The sequence below is a fragment of the Microtus oregoni genome, unplaced genomic scaffold, assembly GCF_018167655.1.
Source record: "Microtus oregoni isolate MIOR12 unplaced genomic scaffold, Mior012 000017F_ref0000208, whole genome shotgun sequence".
Taxonomy (NCBI): Eukaryota; Metazoa; Chordata; class Mammalia; order Rodentia; family Cricetidae; genus Microtus; species Microtus oregoni.
In genome coordinates this window covers 5712867-5731251 of record NW_024543076.1, presented here as the reverse complement: position 1 = coordinate 5731251, position 18385 = coordinate 5712867, and the positions used below count along the sequence as shown (strand labels likewise).

Genomic DNA, 18385 nt, shown 5'->3' with positions numbered 1-18385 from the left:
CGGCTCTTACACTATAGAGAAAAGAATCCCCCCCAAAATTCCCAAGCCAGATGTAAGGAACAGCAAAGAGTCTTCTTAGTCTCAAAAGAGGTAGAAGGTGAGGACTGATACCCAACAGTGTCCTCTAAATTACTTGCAATGCAACGACACTTACACAAAAGCAGGTATATTTTTTAAAAGTGTAAACTTTTTTGGACCCCTGAGTATGTCAGTAGGATGCAAACTTCCAGGAAAAGAAGAGGCACAGTGGCCAGGACTCAGGCTCCATTTTGACCCAACATTTATTGTCCTTTTACAACATGTCATTTTTTTTTTAATTTTTAATTTTTTTTGGTTTAGAAACTGCTTATGATTAGTCTTCCAACAATAACTCAAAAGCATGTAAAATAAAATCAACCTACTTTCTATATAAACACCCAGCAAACTGTGGCCCCTCATCCACCTACCCAGGTTGGCTAGGGGTAAGGGAGGGCTTGGGCAGCATTGAGAAAAGTACAGATGCTTTATTGTGGTAACGGTGAGGGTGGTGCCTTGGTTTACACCCCACAGGTTGCCTGCACCACCCCACTCTGCAACAGAAATGGTGTAGGCCCAAGGCCCAATTCCTTGCTGGTAATTCACTCTTCACCTCCCAAATGAAAATCACTTTTATTTTATCGCTTTTGTAATTTTTTCAACAGAAAACCCCTGTCCAGAGTCTGACTGGAGCTGAACTGTTCAGACTGAGGAATGGAACAGGCCATGGGTACACCCATGGTCCCTCTCGGGCAAGTGCCCCCACCCCCAGGGAACAAGGTCCAGCTAGGCCAGCTTGCTGCATGCTGGCACACCACTTAGCCATACAGGTCATCGTCATTGTCTTCTGTGTACACACTGCCACCTGTGCCACCTCCACTGCCCTGGCTGGGGCCAGCTCCACCCTGGTTCCCTGAAGGGAATCTGTATATACAAGAAAAAAGCCAAAAAAGAAGATATGGATAGGGCCTGTGCAAGGTTTTTATAACTACTGCTCTAGCCTCCTTATGAGTCCCCACCACTGTTTCTACAAGTCCAAGTCCCCCAAGCAACTTAGAAACTGCCCGTTGCCACCAACAAGATTACCTGAAGCTGCCGAAACCTCGACTTTGCTGAAGTGTTTGGGCAAACATTTCATACTTCCGAATGTCATTATCACTGACTGAACGACGGGCAAAGCGCATGGCTTCTTCAAAGTGATCTCTGCGGATCTCAGGCACTGGATCATCCTCTTCTACTTCCTGTAAAGTTGGTAAGCACAGACCACTATGCTAGTTAGGACCCAGTTTGCACTCCATCCCTGGTCTCCTTATCCTCCCATTATTATTTTTTTAATGTTTATTTATTTATTATGTATACAATATTCTGTCTGTGTGTATGTCTGCAGGCCAGAAGAGGGCACCAGACCTCATTCCAAATGGTTGTGAGCCACCATGTGGTTGCTGGGAATTGAACTCAGAATCTTTGGAAGAGCAGGCAATGCTCTTAACCACTGAGCCATCTCTCCAGCCCCCTATCCTCCCATTATTGTAGTAGTTTATGGATCTTTGACTCTCCAACCTTAATCAGGTGCCAGGCCAAATTTCCTAAAGGTAGACACTGCTCTATTTAAAAATGTACCAGTGCATCCTAGAAATGGGAAAACTATACAGAAAGAATTCTTATCAGAGGTTGCCAGAGGCTTAAGAAAGAAAAAAAGATACTGATTGAAGTGTAATAAGCAAATTTTTTGTATCCTAACTGTTCCAGCAGTTAACTTAGATGTGTGAGACACATGGAAATTAGTAAAGAGACGATAGCACCTTAAACCTCAAATTTAGAATCAGAGTGTCAATAGATCTCCAATATTCATTACATATTATATTGTACATTGTTTTACCTAGAAGCTTCATTTCCAGTTAACACATACTTTATAGTTGCTTTGTATTTTTGAGACCAGGCCTAGGCTGGCCTGGAAATTCTGTCTTCATATATCCTGATTCCTACAACCTTTCTAGAAGTTATTTGCCCTCTTACTCCTTTATTCAAATCCCAGCTTAACCCCTACTCTTCTATTGAGAATTAACTCCAATTGCTATGATTTATGAAACTAATTCCCAACATCAATTGTTTTATTTCTCTAAGAAACGCCTTAACAGTTATATTACAAAGGCAAAGAAAGCCACTTGCTCATTTCTTATTCATTCACAGAGTGAATTCCAAACAGAGTGGAACCACTTTTTTTTTCCCCCTAAAGGTTTTCCAAGACAGGGTTTCTCTTATGTTACAGTCCTAGCTGTCCTGGAACTAGCTCTTGTAGACCAGGCTGGCCTCGAACTCAAGAGATCCTCCTGCCTCTGCCTCCTGAGTACTGGGATTAAAGGCGTGCGCCACTACTGCCGAGCTAGTTTTTACATTCTTTTTGTTTTGTTTTTTTGAGACAGGGTTTCTCTGTGTTTTACATTCTTATAAATAAATACGTTTACATTTTTCATTTTGGAAGTACATGGATTCCCTTCCCCACCAGAATGGAAAAGTCCAGACTCTAAGTTTAAAAAAAATCTTTTCCGGCCGGGCGGTGGTGGCGCACGCCTTTAATCCCAGCACTTGGGAGGCAGAGGCAGGCTCCAAAACCACAGAGAAACCCTGTCTCGAAAAACCAAAAAAAAAAAAAAAAAAAATCTTTTCCAGGTTGGAGAGTGTCTCAGCAGTTTGTTAATAGCACTGGTTGCTCTTCCAGACGACCCAGGTTCAATTCCCAGCACCCATATGGCAGCTCACAACTGTTTGCAACTCTAGTTCCAGGAAACCTGACTCCCTCACACATACATGTTAGGTAAAACACCAATGCACATAAAATTGAAAAATAAAAATAAAACCTGGTTTAACTGTTGCACAATTGTACTTTCATTTCCCTCTAGGCATCAAGTTTAAACTGAACACATAGTCAACCATCTCTTTCTACATGGGTTCACTTCCTTTTTTGTACTCACAACTGAGAGATGGAATAGGTATGCACAGTGGAATAGACACGGACCACACCCAGCTTAGCTTAGCTGTTTACTATTCATTTTCTTAGATACCCATCTTAACATCTCAGTCAAGGGACCCTTCCTAATACCTTCTGCTCTCAACTCATGGAGAATGGCCCCTAGACTGGCACATTTAGACAAAGTGCTGACTCACCATAGCTGATGGATTTGTCTGCCTCTCTCGTTCTCGCCTAATCTCACTCTCAATAGATTCACGAATGGCCAGTTTACAAGCACGTTGGCAAATCTCTGTCAGATCAGCTCCAGAAAAGCCATTAGTCATCTTAGCCAGGAACTCCAAATCCACATCCTAAAGGAAGCAAAAGAGCTACTTTAGCATTGTGCCTTTCTGCCACGGGGGCACATGGATCTTTGGGCCATCCATTTTAAACACATTTGCTCCTGCCTCTGCCATTCCATTTTCTTCTTTATTTCTTAAATTATCCTAATAATCACAAAACGTCCATGTTCCCTTTAGCTAACCCAGAGATCTCCAAAGGCATTCTATTCAGGAATCAAAAAACATTCTATATTAGCTTCATAAAAAAAGTCCCTACAAATGAAAACTTTGCACCTGCCTTGGCAACTGGGGACTTGCGCAGGTTAGCTTTTAGGATGGCAACACGGGACTTCTCATCAGGAAGTGGGATATAGATGAGCTGATCAAGACGGCCAGGTCTTAGGATAGCAGGATCAATGATGTCAGGCCGGTTGGTAGCTCCAATGATAAACACATTCTTTTTTGTGGACATGCCATCCATTTCTGTCAGGATCTGATTGATGACTCGGTCAGCAGCTCCACCACCATCTCCGATATTACCACCACGAGCCTTGGCAATTGAATCTAACTCGTCAAAGAAGAGTACACAGGGGGCAGCTTGCCGTGCCTGTGAAAGAGAAAAAAGAGATCAACTCAAGTATTAACTAGATTTATCAGACTTAAAAAGAAAACAAAATAACCACCAATGCCCAGCTGGACTGCCAGTAACAAAATGGTTTTGACTCTGGAGAAATAGCCTCTTATCCTACCTTGCCCAAAAACATATGAACATAAGCCAGCCTCTGATAGCTCACCTTGTCAAAAATTTCCCTGACATTGGCCTCAGATTCTCCAAACCACATGGTCAGCAGCTCAGGACCCTTGATGGAGATGAAGTTAGCCTGGCACTCATTAGCAATGGCTTTGGCCAGCAAGGTCTTCCCACAGCCAGGAGGTCCATAGAAAAGAACACCTTTGGAAGGAGTCATGCCAAATTTGAGGAATTTGTCTGGATGCTCCACAGGATACTAGAAAAAAAAAGATAATTTAGTTAACCTCCATATTTTAAATAAAATTGTTATTAATCATAAGCCTATCATCTACTTCATGGTACATCCTATGGTCTATGATGTAAGTTTTTTGAAGATATGCTCCTTACTACCTAAAATTGGCTAACAGCAGGCTTCTGGGTTGTACTCATGATTCTAATTTTTGAGTCTAAGGCTTAAAAGGCCAACTACTACATACCGAGGCAATGACCGACTACCCTAGGGCAAATTAGCCTACCTGAACCAGCTCCTGAAGCTCCCGTTTGACATCCTCCAGGCCTCCAATGTCTTCCCAGGTTACTTGTGGCACCTCTACTACAGTTTCCCGAAGTGCTGATGGGTTGCTTTGACTCAAGGCCCACTAAAAAGGGTGTTTGAAAAAGTGGGAATGAGATGGGGAGGGAAGCTTTGCATAAAACAGAATACATGTTTGTGTTCCTAATTTGGGGATGTGGTCCTTACCCGGAAGTCATCCATAGTAACTGCCAAGGAATTCATGACCTCAGCATCAATGGTCTCATCCTCAAGGTCAATGAGGTCCATTTTTTTTCGGATGGCCTGTAGAGCAGCCTCTGAACATAGGGCTGCCAAATCAGCACCCACATGGCCATGAGTCTCATTGGCTACCTGCAGAGAGAAAGATCTACTGATGACCTATCCTTAAGACCCAGCTTCCTTAAGAAGTCAGAAACAGAATCCTAACTTCATCCCACGATTCCTATCTCTGATTTCTCCTGTGTTCTTGAAGAGATACACTAGACCATTTATTGGCAGAGATGTTAAATACTCAAGCCTGGATTTGAGAGGTGGAAATAAAGCTGCTCCAACAACTAAAAACGTATTCCTGCCCTGAAACCAAAATAATCTCCATCCAACTCTAAAATTGCTGTGTAGCTTACACTGGCCTCAAACTCAAGATCCTCCTGCCTCAACCCTTCCTGAGTCCTAGGATTACTGATATGAATCCTTTCATACTAGGTTATGTTTGTAGTCCCTTGCAACTTCCTAAAAACAGAGCTACCCTAAATCTTGGCCATCCATCATCACCACTCCACCTGTTCCAAGTCCACATCATCTGCCAGTTTCATGTTCTTGGTATGAATCTGAAGAATTTCCAAGCGTCCTGTAGCATCAGGGATTCCAATATCTACCTCTCTGTCAAAGCGACCTGTGGGACAATACAGGAATGTAAAACAGAAGTAACTGCTGATCATAGACAAGTCACTCCACAACTCTCTTATTTAGAGTTAACATTAATGCCTCACAACTTACAAAACCTTTAGGTAAACCAAGATAGGTAGTTACTCTAGAGCAATGGTTCTCAACCTGTGGGTCATAACCCCTTTGGGGTCAGAGGGCCTTTCACAGTGGTCCCATATCAGATATTTACATTACAATTCATAACAGTAGCAACAAAATAATTTAATGATCGGGAGGCTCATCATAACATAAGGAGCTGTATTAAAGGGTGGCAGCATTAGGAAGGTTGAGAACTACTGTTCTAGAGTGAATACAGAATGGAAAAAAAAAAAGACAGTAGGCCCTGCCATGGCAAAGAAACTGAGGATTTAACAGTGAGAGAAAGACAGTGAGATAAGGAAATCAAGCCAGCAGAACTATAATATACCAACAAGTAAGAACAAGTTGGTTTGGGCAGTGGGGGCGCACACCTTTAATCCCAGCACTTAGGAGGCAAAGGCAGGTGGATCTCTGAGTTCGAGGCCAGCCTGATCTACAGAGAATTTCAGGACAGTCAGGGCTACCTACACAGAGAAACCCTGTCTTAAAAACCAAACAGACAAAAAGAACAAGCTGGAAAGAATTTGGTTCTTTACCAAACCGCCGTAGGGCTGGATCAATGCTATTGGGTCTATTGGTTGCTGCCATAACTATCACATGTGCTCTTTGCTTTAGGCCATCCATAAGGGTCAACAACTGAGAGACGATACGGCGCTCCACTTCCCCATGAGTCTGTGAAAAAACAGTATGTCTGGTTAGAAACTAAGTCAGGACCTTCCAAGTCCCCACCATCCCCCTAGGTAAGTTCCTACTTTCTCTCTTTTGGGTGCAATGGCATCAAGCTCATCAATGAAGATGATAGCAGGAGCATTCTTCTCTGCTTCCTCAAAGGCTTTACGGAGGTTGCTCTCAGACTCGCCAGCCAATTTGCTCATGATCTCAGGACCTGAAGATACAGAATAGACAAGAAAGGGCCAGTGAGGTGGCTTAATGGGTCAAGGTGCTTGTTACAAAGCCTGATAACCAGAGTTTAATCCTGGACCCCACGTGGTAGAAAGAAGGAACTAATATTTGTTCCTCGTGTGTGCATGCTCATACAAACACAATAAATTAATAAAATGGTTGTTTTTTCAGAGACAACAAAAAACAATCTCGAAAGAAACTGTTTTGTATTTTCTTCCCTAGCCCCAATACAGGTCCTGAGTAAGAATGTAGTCATTTCTGTCTCTCACAGCATTCTCGGCCCGTTATCAAGCTCAAGCCAGAGCTACCAGATCAGACTAGAAATGGACTCTGCATACTTCCCATAGCACAGTTCCAACTGTGAAGATGACAAAGATGATTTGGTAAAAGGCTACTTGCCATTGGACCTCTAAGATCTAAGTATCATTCTAAAGACAGACAAAAACTCTCAGATAAGAATAGATTTTATCCAGGTGGTGGTGGCGGTGGCACATGCCTTTAACCCCAGCATTCAGGAGACAGAGGCAGGTGATCTGAGTTCCAAGACAGCCAGGACTACATAGAGAAACTATGCCTCAAAAACAAAACAAAACAACCTTTTGATTGATCATTTTTACACCTTGTTTCCCTAATGTCTTCAGGTTATCCACAATCTTTCTCAAGGGAAAAAAAAGAAGAGAATCCCAGCACTCAGGAGGCATAAACAGGAGGTTTTCTGTGCGTTCAAGGCCAGTCTGGTCTACAAAGCAAAGCAGCCAGGCCACACAGTAAAACCATGTCTTAACTCCCATCCTACACCTCACTGCCCACACCCAAAATATACTCATTTATCAGAAAATGCTTAAGTGGGGATACAGAGATAGCTCAAGTGCTAAGAGTCTACCTACCTTAGAAAAATGAATACCCAAGTTAGATCCCTAAAACCTACTGTCAAAATAACAGAAAAATAGGCGTGGTGACACATACTTGTAAACCCAGCACTAGAGAGGTAGGTGGATTCCTGGGGCTGGCTGGTTAGTCAACTTAATATACTTGAACAGTTCCAGGCCAGGTAGACTACACCTAAATATGAGATTATCCTCTGAACTGGACACATGTGCATGCATACTTCTACACACACACACAGCTAAAAGCTAGAGAGATGAGTCAGCAGTTAAGAGAACTAGCTACTCTGCTAGACATCCTGGTTCAATCCCCAGCATCTATACATACGGTGGTTCATAGGTTCACAATCAGCTTTTAACTCCAGTTCTAGAGGTTCTGATGCTCTCTTATGGCCTCTTCAGGTACTGCACACACATAGTATACACACATATATGCAGACAAAACAGAACAAACTTGTTAAAATAAAACAATTTTTTAAAGATTTATTTATTATGTATACAGTGCTCTGCCTACAGGCAGAAGAGGTCACCAGATCTTGTTAGCCACCATGTGGTTTCTGGGAATTGAACTCAGGCCCTCTGGAAGACCAGCCAGTGCTCTTAACTACTGAGCTCTCTCTCTCCAGTCCCAAAATAAAACAATATTTTAAAATATGCTGAAATGTATGGGTACAAGTGGAATGTCTGTGAGCTTCCCAACTCAGAAATGGGTCTAGTCAGATACTAGATAGACCAAGTTTCTCACCATTGATCAGGAAGAAGAAGGCTCCAGTTTCATTTGCCACAGCTCGGGCAATCAGCGTCTTCCCTGTCCCAGGAGGTCCATATAGCAAGATTCCCCTAGGAGGCTAAGGAAAGTAGAGAGTAGTTATGGTCAGGAGCTTACCTTCCTCCAACTTCATCCATCCTAGACTAGCTTAACTACATTTCTTTTACTGACAGGGAAAGTGATGCCAGCAAGTTGGTAACATTTATAAATTCAACTTCCACAGGAGACTAACATGTTATGACAAGGGCTCAATTTGAAAAACAGGATCTAGGTCACTGGAGAAAGCAAGGTCTGTTTTTCATTGTTAGAGGCTTTCACAGGTGTTTACAACCTACTAGAAAAGGGATTCTCAATCTGTGGGTCATGACCATCAGAAAACACGTATTTCTGATGGCCTTAGACATGCCCAAACATAAATTTTCACTGCTACTTCATAATGGTAATTTTGCTACTGAGGCATTTCGGTACCTAAGACCATCAGAAATATGTGTTTTCCAGTGGTCATGACCCACAGGTTGAGAACTGTTGCTCTGATTTAATCTCAGGTTAGAATGTCTATTTTTTTGTTTTTCATAATAGGGTTTTTCTGTGTAGCCCTGGCTGTGTGCTGGAACTCTGTAGACCTAGCTGGCCTCAAACTCTAAGAAATCCGGCACTCCAGTGCTGTGACTTAAGGTGTACATCACCACTGCCCAGCCCAAATTGTCTTTTAATAATCAGTAATCAATTGCAACTTTTCTTCTTTGAAGTTGTCTGCAGCCTTATCCACAGGACACTGAAACTGCCCTCAAAGAAGTCAAAACCATTTGTATGCTTACTAGGCAAATTAGTCATTTCATTTTTGGTATGTTCTATTACATAGAAAAGATCAGAAAACTATATTCTAGATAGGTGGTACTCAAATGTTTAACTCAGAAATCTAATACTTGATCAATTTTCTTCCTTTATTGAGTAATGGACTACAAAACTGGCAAACTTATGGCTAACATTTTAATATGATCCATGAAAGAACTGTAATGTATATTATGTATGTGTATGTATCCACAAATATACACTACCCATTTGTTCTTTATAATGGCTCTAATGAATTTAGAGCCTTCTCTAAATGCTAAGGATGCTCACCTTCACACCAATTGCCTTAAAGAGCGCAGGATGTCTCAATGGCAATTCCACCATCTCCTTTATCTGAGCTAGCTGCTTCCTGCAGCCACCGATATCATCATAGCCTACTTCATTCAAGGACTCTTCCTCATCCTGGAAATGGAAGCATACAAAGAACAAAGAAAACAGGAATAGTATTGTCAGCAAAAATACAATTTCTCTAAACCCTCCCACTATGTGATATGGGAAAATATGCTGTATGAGAAGATTCTCTTCTATAGGAATCTCATCTTAAGCCAGATGTAAAGACACACGTCTGTAATCTCCAGCACTTGGAAGGCAGAAAGAGAAAAGACTGAATTTGAGGCCAGCTCAGGCTACAAAGTCAGTTCCAGACAGCCTATTTAGCAATACCCTGTCAAAGGAAAACAAAACAAACAAAAAACAGAAACAAAAAACTCTTCTGTCACAGCCCTTAGTCTTATTGATAAGGGATCCCTAAAACTAAAGCTAACCTATACATGACTAGGCCCATTAACATCCCATTTTGAATGGAGTCAGGGTGGTTCATAAAGCATCACCCAACCCTGAGGAGCAAGCTGTAAGCAGTTAATGGCTGCTAGGAGACAGAATCATATTCCTTATGGTACAGTCACTGAGTCACTGGCAAGCTGTAGCTGGTCAATAACCCCCCATAGCAATGATCAACTCTAAATAAATTCAGTGGGCCACCAAAGGGGAAAATACAAACAAAGAAATAGAAACAGAAACATGAAGTAGGAAGAGAAAAGGGAGGACCAGTGGAATAAGGCATGGTGGTGCATGCCTTTTAATCCCAGTTTGGTAAGCAGAGGCAGGCAGATCTGTGAGTTCCAGGTCAGCTTAAGTGACATAGTGAGACCCTGTCTAAAAAACAAACAAACAAGCTGAGTGGTGTTGGGACATGCCTTTAATACCAACATCTGGGAGGCAGAGGCAGGTGGGATCTCTGTAAGGCCAGCCTGGTCCACAAAGTTGAGTCAGGACTGTTACAGAGAAACCCTGCCTTAAAAACACACACACACACACACACACACACACACACACACACACACCAAAAAAAAAAAAAAACCCAAGGAGGGATAATATGATCAAACACAGCTATGTGGGTGCTGGGAATTAAACCTAAGACCTCTGGAAGAGCAACCAGTGTTCTTAACCACCAAGCCATATCTCCAGCCCGTTTATATTTTTTGAGACAGGATCTTCCATCATAGACCATCATGCTGGATTCAAACTTACAGTAATACTCCCATTTCCACCTCCTAAGCATTAGGATTATTGTCATGTACCACCACACTCAGTGTCAATCATTTACGTCTTCTAGACTTCATCTCAAATCCATGGCATTGAGTTCTTTCTATACTTAGGTGATTTTTCACTTCCATAAAGATCATCTAATCTCCAAAAGCATTCAGCTTGATAACCAACACAAATGCCACTTGAGTGGTAATAAAATTGGGAGATGGGGATACAGTTCAGTGGCAGAGCACTTGCCTAACATACACAAACCCTGGGTTCAATTCTCCAACACCACAAACAGAAAACAAACTAGGATAAGGGAGTAACTCACCTCTCGCTTGATTGGCTCCCCTTCACAGTGAATCACTGTGTCTGGAGCAACAATACAGTAAGGGCTGGGATCTGTCTCTACTACTTTGAACTCCACAGCTCGCATCCCACCCCGGACAAGGAAAATATCTCCTATAATACAAAGCAATACAAGCAAAATTAGAGGTGTCAAGAACAAGATCAAGTGAAAATTCTCCACCAGACCCATGATCACTCAGTAGATACCCTTATTCCCTAGCCAATAGTAATATTATTACTATTCAGCAATAGTAAAACTCTAATCTGTATTGCATTTCTCTGCTACTCAAGACTAGTATACAGAAATGGTATGACAGAAGTCCCCTTTAACAAACAATTAGGGTACAGATAGCCTAAGCTTTCACTACAACCAACAATGGCAGAGCTGTACACTTTAACCTTGACAGTCAGCAAAAAGATCATTCTTCAGAGATACATGAGAACTACTTACTATCCTGGAGCACAGAAGGAGGTGAGAAGGCAAACAAGTATGTGTGCAGGATACATATATGCATACTCGTAGATATGAAAATAACATGGAACCGTTTCCAAGTTTACTCAAGTATCAACCATTCTTAGACTCAGTTTCTCTCACCTTTCCGGATGGGTCGATAAGCTTCCAGGAAGTACGGCTTAAGGTACACTTCAAAGAGATTGCCAGTGATGCCTTCCACCGTGTCATCGATGGGTAGCACATGGATACGTTTGCCATACTTTACATCAGGACATGGCTGGATGCTGAGGATGACAAGCAGACTCCACATTACCAACCACACTGCAGCCCCAAGCACTGGGTGTCCGAAAGGGCCTGGCACAGACAGCTGATGGCAAGCGAAAAAGAAAAGGCAGGGATGGCCTTAGGTGAAGAGAAGAAGGAGAGCAGGGTGGGAGAGGAGGCAAAGGAACAGCCAAGCAGAACTAAGACAAGTCACAACCACAACAAGAGAATAGAAGTCCACTCATCAAGTCAAAATTAAGAATACTTGGAAGCCGCACATATGCACAGTTCTACCACTGAAGTCTTCAATATGAAAGTCAAGGATAATTTTTCTAGTTAATACTGACCATCGCCTGTCTCTCCCCAGTGTTCAGATTACTGGGAATATAGGTACATGCTAACATGTCTGGCCTTCTAGTTAATATTGATATCCCACTTTTACAAGGGGGAGGCGGACAGCAAGGTTTAACAAGAGAAATCGAAACTTTTGATGTCAGTGAAAGACATTAAAAAAAAATCTCAATCACAAGATCAAAACACCTTGAGAAGTGACTAAGCAGGCTCAAGAAGGTACTTAAATTTAAAAAAACTTCAGAAACTTGATTGATCCTGGCCAAGTAACTGGAGATTGTGGGAGCCTCGTGCCTAGCTGGGAAGAACAACCAAAATCAAGAGTAATCCTAGGTCTAGCTGTAACTATGCTCTTCTTCCCCAGGTTTACTTATCTTTTTTGCTTTCCTTTTTCTTTTTGGAGACAGTCTCACTATGTAGACCACACTAGCCTGAACTCATAGCCCCACCTGTCTCTGGGTCCCACGTGTGTGCACCACCAAGCCCAGCCAAGGTTTACTTATTTTTAGAAGTACTGTTTTAGAAGACCTCCCTTCCTACTCTCACTTCCACTTCATTACAGCACCATCACAAGCCATTAAGAAAGCCATGGAGATGCCAATTTGTCCTAATAACCATGCAGGGGAGGTGGATTTTGAAGTCTCTAGAAAGGCAATGCAACCTGAAGACAACCCTGAAAACATGAGTCTTCCCATGACCAGGTAGCTTCCTACATATGCAACTGCCATGGATTCCGTCCTGGTTTTAATGGAGGAGGGTTGGTGTCTATAATGCAGGCTGTAGTATATGGCCTCACATCCCCCTCCACCCCACACACACCTGATGACATCCCCTAGGCGAACACGAAGGTTATTCCGAACAACTCTATTCATTCGAATCTTCTCATCAGAGCATGTGTCATCAGAAAGCACGATGCACACAGCTTCCCGTCTCTTCTTTCCTTTTAGCAACACTGTGTCGCCTCGGAACAACTGCAGTTCGTCCATCTTGGGCTAAGAAAAAAACAGTTAAAGACTGGGATCCACTGAGCTTTTCAGTAGGCTGAAGCCCTCTAGGCTAGAATTCCCTATAAACCCCCACTTTATCTGTCACTGCAAGAAAAATGACAAAAGAAAGCTGGGGAAATCATTCTACTTAAGTGCAGTAAAGACTGGACTGTACACCCAATTTACCTGGGACAAGGACACCACACTGTTATCTTCATTGATGGCTTCATCAACAATTAACCGATTGGGTCGGTTCTTTTGTTTGAGAATGGCTGTTGATAAATCATCGCCTTTTGAACTAGAACAAAGAAAATGAGATCAGATCTAAAGGATACTGAGCTCCACCAATCCCTAAGATTCACATAGGCAAGAAAGAATGGATAGATGAAGCTTAAAAGCTCAGATAAGCAGGTCGGCAGTGGCACATGCCTTTACTCCTAACACTTGGGAGGCAGAGGCAGGTGGATCTCTGAGGCCAGCCTGGTCTACAAAGCTAGCTCCAGGACAGCAACGATGACTAAGAAAGAAATGAAAATGCTTTCATATCGCCTGGTGCATGGTCGCTATTGAAAAAGTTCTTATTGCTTGTCTTCCAAAGGAATGAAGTAAGCCAGAGAAATGTTTAGGGAAGCCATGTTCTACCTAGCAAGCCTCTGTACAACAAAAAACTTTTAGCACTATCCTCCTCAAAAAATAAACCTCATAAATCCAAGAACATTTCCTAGTACTACAAGACCACCAAGCACAAAACAACATAAAACAAAAAGTAATATATAAATAAACATGCCTAGAACCTTCAGAAAGAGGCGCCAACTCCCCCTGGCATTTTTATAAAAGCACATGACTTTTGTTAATCCAGAAACAAAAATTGAGATTTTTTTTTTTTTTTTTTTGTATTTTCGAGACAGGGTTTCTCCGTAGCTTTTGGTTCCTGTCCTGGAACTAGTTCTTGTAGACCAGGCTGGCCTCGAACTCACAGAGATCCACCTGCCTCTGCCTCCCGAGTGCTGGGATTAAAGGCGTGCGCCACCAATGCCTGGCTGAGAATTTTTGAGACATGGGAAAATTCAAATCCTTCACTTAAATTAAGAAACTAAGTTGTTGCTGGGCAATGACACCTTTAATACCAGCACTCAAGGGAGGCAGATCTGAGTTCAAGGCCAGCCTGGTCTATAGACTTGAGTTCCAGGACAGCCAGGGTTACAGAGGAATACCCTGTCGAAAGAAAGAGAGAGAGGGAGAGAGGGAGGGAGGGAAGGAAGGAGGAAGAAAGAAAGGAGAAAAGAGAAAGAAAGGAATAGAAGCCATATTTCTTTTTAAAATTTATTACCACATGAATTAATTACAAATGATTGGTTTCATTGACATTTCCATACATGTATATATTTTTTATGAGCCCCCATTGCCCTCTCTAGGCCCTCTCCCACTGATCCTTTTCCTGTTTTGTGTATGTGACCCAATTATTTTAATTAAGAGTTAACATGATGAGGGGTAATCTACATGAGCAACCTGCCAGTGGCTACACTACTTGAGGAAATGTGGCTCTTTACCCATGCAAACCATTAGCTGCCACTAACTACTGAGGAACTGGTGGGACCTTATGGCCCCACTAATTTTCTAGAAGTTAGTGTTATTCACTAGAAAGTGATACTAATTCCTTTCTTTCTACACTATTTATATCTATCTGTCTTGAATGTATATATGTTATGGTAGTTGCTTTGTCTTCCTACCATGTGGGTTCAATGGACTGAACTTAGGTTGTCAGGTCTAGCAGCATGTGCCTTTACCTTCTAAACCATTACACTGGTACCAAATGTCATAATTAGCTTATTTCTAGACTCAGTGGTCTTTCCCTCTGAAAAGTTACCTCTGACCACGAACAGTGGAAGCCTTTAATCCTAGCACTTGGGAGGAAGAGGCATGTCGATTATCTATGCATTTGAAGCCAGTTTAGTCCACAGCATTCCAGGCTGGGGCTATATAGTGAAACCCTATCTCATCAAAAAGAAACAAATGAAACCCCCAAAACACTTTTCTTCCAAGGTTTGAGAAACGTTACTAACCAAAATAGAAGTCAAACGATGGAAAAAGCAAATGAAGGGGAGGAAAAAAACTTATTTCTGCAACAAATCAATAATAGGCATAGTGCTTCATGCCTGTATCTCAGCAATTGCCTGAGCAGCATAGCAAGTCTATTTCAATAGTAGTAATCATAAATGAGTGCTTATAAAGCATCACATTGTTCTAGGAGCGAGATGAGACAGCAAAATCAAACAAAAAAGCACTGCCACTGGAAATAATCTTACCCTCACTTATAGACTATTGTTTTATTATTATTATTATTATGAAGGGCCTTGCTATATAGCCCTGTCTGACTGTATAAACTAGGTTGACCTTGAACTTGCAGTGATCCTCCTGACTGAAATCAGAGGCATCAGAGCCATACTCAGCTATGTTACTTCTTTAATCACTACTTCAGATAAACTAGTTTCCAGAGTAGTTTCCTTAGCTCTAACTTGCCTCCTCATTTCAAAGGGTGTGGCCACAATGCTGCTGAGATTCCAAAAATAAGTGTATTCACCAAATTTTCTATTTTCCCATTTTCTCAAACTACTTTGCCCAGAGGCTGCCCATCTTCTTATTTTATTTACAGGACTGAATTAAAGATAATTCCTCAAGTTATCACTTTGTATTTTAATCTCAAAACTGCATTTCAGAATCAGGACATGGTGGCGAACACCTTTAATCCCAGCACTTGAGATTGATTAGCCAGCTAGTCTACAAAGTGAGTACCAGGGCAGGGAGGCTGTCACGCACGCAGAGAGACCCTGTCTGGAAACAGAAAAAAAAGAAAGACTGCAACTCCAGTCTGACCGAGTCCTGATCCTGGCTCTGGAGATGAGTGGTATGCCTTTAAAGACCTGTAACTCATCTACCCATGGAGTTAGAGCTGAGAGCAGCTGCAGCTCTAAATGTTCTTTAGGGAAATCTATCGTCTGCATGACTCAGGTCCTTTCTAGAACTCAAAACCACACAAGGGAACTTGGAAGAAGTTCAGGTAAGAACCATCAAGAAGACCTAAAGGTAAAAACCATCTATGACGCCAGATTTCAGGATTTTTAATTAAAAAAAAAATCTGGATATAAATGTGCATACTGTGACTTTTCTATGACCCCATTATTGGGGGATAAGGGTGGTACAGCAGCAAGACTAGATATTCATTTATTTTAATTTATTTATTTATTTTTTTAATTTTTCTAGACAGGGTTTTCCCATAGCTTTTTTGGTTCCTGTCCTGGAAATAGCTCTCATAGATCAGGCTGGCCTTGAACTCACAGAGATCCGCCTGACTCTGCCTCAAGAGTGCTGGGATTGAAGGCGTCCACCACCAGCCGGCAGCCCAGATATTCAAAACAACCTTGACTCTGTGGCTGAGTTTAATCCCAGTACCTGGAAGGCAGAAGCAAACTGATCTCTGAGTTCAGGGCCAACCTGGTCTTCAGAGTGAGTTCCAGGGCAGCCAGGGCTACACAGAGAAACCCCGTCTTGAAAAATAAGCAAAAAAACTTAACTTTACAAAAAGATAAATAGGGGGCTGGTGAGATGGCTCAGTGGTTAAGAACACTGACTCCTCCTCCAGAGGACCTGGGTTCAATTCCCAGCACCCACATGGCAAATCGCAGCTGTCTGTAGCTCCAGTTCAAGAGAATCTGACATCACTATACCAATGCACATGAAATAAAGTTTAAAAAAAGATAAATAAAACAAAGGTGAAATACTACAGAATAATTTTTAAAGTATACTTTGTTGTTTTTGAGACAGTGACTAGGTAGTCCGGGGAACTCTCAATGTAAATTAGGCTAGCCCAGATAGAACTTTCTGCCTTTGAGTGCTGGGATTAAAGGCGTGCACCACCCCACCCACCCTGGCTATTTAAAATACTAATAGTCCTTTTAACTAAGCAACTGAGTGAATATTTCATCCCAAGGAAATGAAACTCAAAACAGCTAATCTCCTCAAAACAGCAAGAAGATTTGTATAAATTATTTTCCTACGCTTGCTGATTTTTCTTTTTTGCTTGGGTAGCTCTAGTTTCTAAAGGGAATGTCTGAAGTAACTGGGTTTTGATGCTTTCCTGAAAAAGTTGGGGCCATAAAATCCCAAGGCCCAAACAATCTCTAATCGTAGCTACTTGGGAAAGAGATGTGTTTTTAAGAGTTATTTAAGACTAAGTCAACTCTAACCTACAATTTCTGAAAGTCGTAATACAGAAAGCAGAAACAAAACAAAACCAACTCAGACTCTAACTTCAGCACCTTAAAATAGAAAAACACCTTTCTAGCCACCCCCTGGACAAAGATAAAATAATAATAATAGTAATAATAATAGGTAAAGCTTCATGGTATTTACAATAGGCCTAACGAGGTGAAAATCGCCATTTGAGAAAAGCACGACCTTCCCTCTCCCTATCGGGCCCGCACTACCCAGGGTGCAAAAGATGCCAACCTCCGGCAAGGCCGTCCGGCTCTACCAGGGCCGACCTGGGCTTCCTTCTCCCGGCTTGCTCAGCCCGGCCCTCCCGAGTCCCGGGGCTCCAGAGGCCTTCACGTGGCCCCAAGTCCACGCCCACTGGGCCCAGTCGGGGCCTCCGGCTCGCAGTGTTTTCTCTTCGCGGGCTCAGGGTCTTCCGCGAGTGGTCGGAGAAGCGCCCGACCGGTGTCCCAGCGCCATGGAGCTCCGCGCTGGCAGCGTGGACCCTAAGGCCTAACTAGGCCGGGGCCGCCGTGCCGAGGGAGCGAGGCAGGCCGACCGGGGCCTGCATGACACAGCACCATCTTGCCCAGGCTCCGACCCAGGCCCAGCGCGGGCCCGACCTAGGGGGCGCGCGGGTGCACAGCCCGGCCCGAGGCCCTCACTCGCCCCTTTCCTCTCCTTCCGTCTCTCCTCCCGGCCTAGACTCTCCGACGCGGCCCTACAGGGCCTACCCAGCGCGGCGAGTCCCACGGTGCGCGCCGCCGCAGTCGGCGGCCGTGCGCGCGCATCCACTTACTCGGCTCCAGAGGCCATGGCGCGCGCCTGTCCCGGTCGGCGGCTGTGGCGGCCTGAGGGTAACGGCTACGAGAATGGCAGGCGACCGGCTAGGCCCGGGCTTGACTCACTCAGGAGGTGGATCAACAGCAGTGACAGACCCTCAGACAGCCTCCCTCTAGCTTCCTCCCAGCGGCACCGGGGCGGCAGGCGGGCGGGAGACGCTAGCTCCGGATCCGCGAGGGGTCCAGCGGCAGCGACTAATCAAACGACGGCTGCAAACGCTTCGCTGAGACTGAGCCGAGAAGAGCCGAATCATCGGAAGGAGAGCTGCCCTCACCTCCACCAATCAACGCCTGCCTGGGGACTCGTGCCCGCCTCTC

At 43.3% G+C, this 18385-nt stretch overlaps 1 protein-coding gene across 1 annotated transcript; it reads right to left on the bottom strand.

Moving 5' to 3' along the window:
* Positions 1-263: 263 nt before the first annotated feature.
* On the bottom strand, positions 264-18332 carry LOC121458361 (valosin containing protein). Its single transcript, XM_041667592.1, has 17 exons — positions 18025-18332; positions 13161-13272; positions 12808-12980; positions 11515-11657; positions 10903-11033; positions 9312-9443; positions 8166-8268; positions 6386-6519; positions 6170-6305; positions 5390-5502; positions 4797-4961; positions 4573-4695; positions 4101-4313; positions 3605-3913; positions 3181-3336; positions 1102-1256; positions 264-939 (listed from the first exon to the last, which is right to left on the bottom strand). The coding sequence occupies exons 1-17, from the start codon at positions 18039-18041 to the stop codon at positions 834-836; spliced, it is 2421 nt and encodes an 806-aa protein (XP_041523526.1). The 5' UTR covers positions 18042-18332; the 3' UTR covers positions 264-833.
* Positions 18333-18385: the final 53 nt, after the last annotated feature.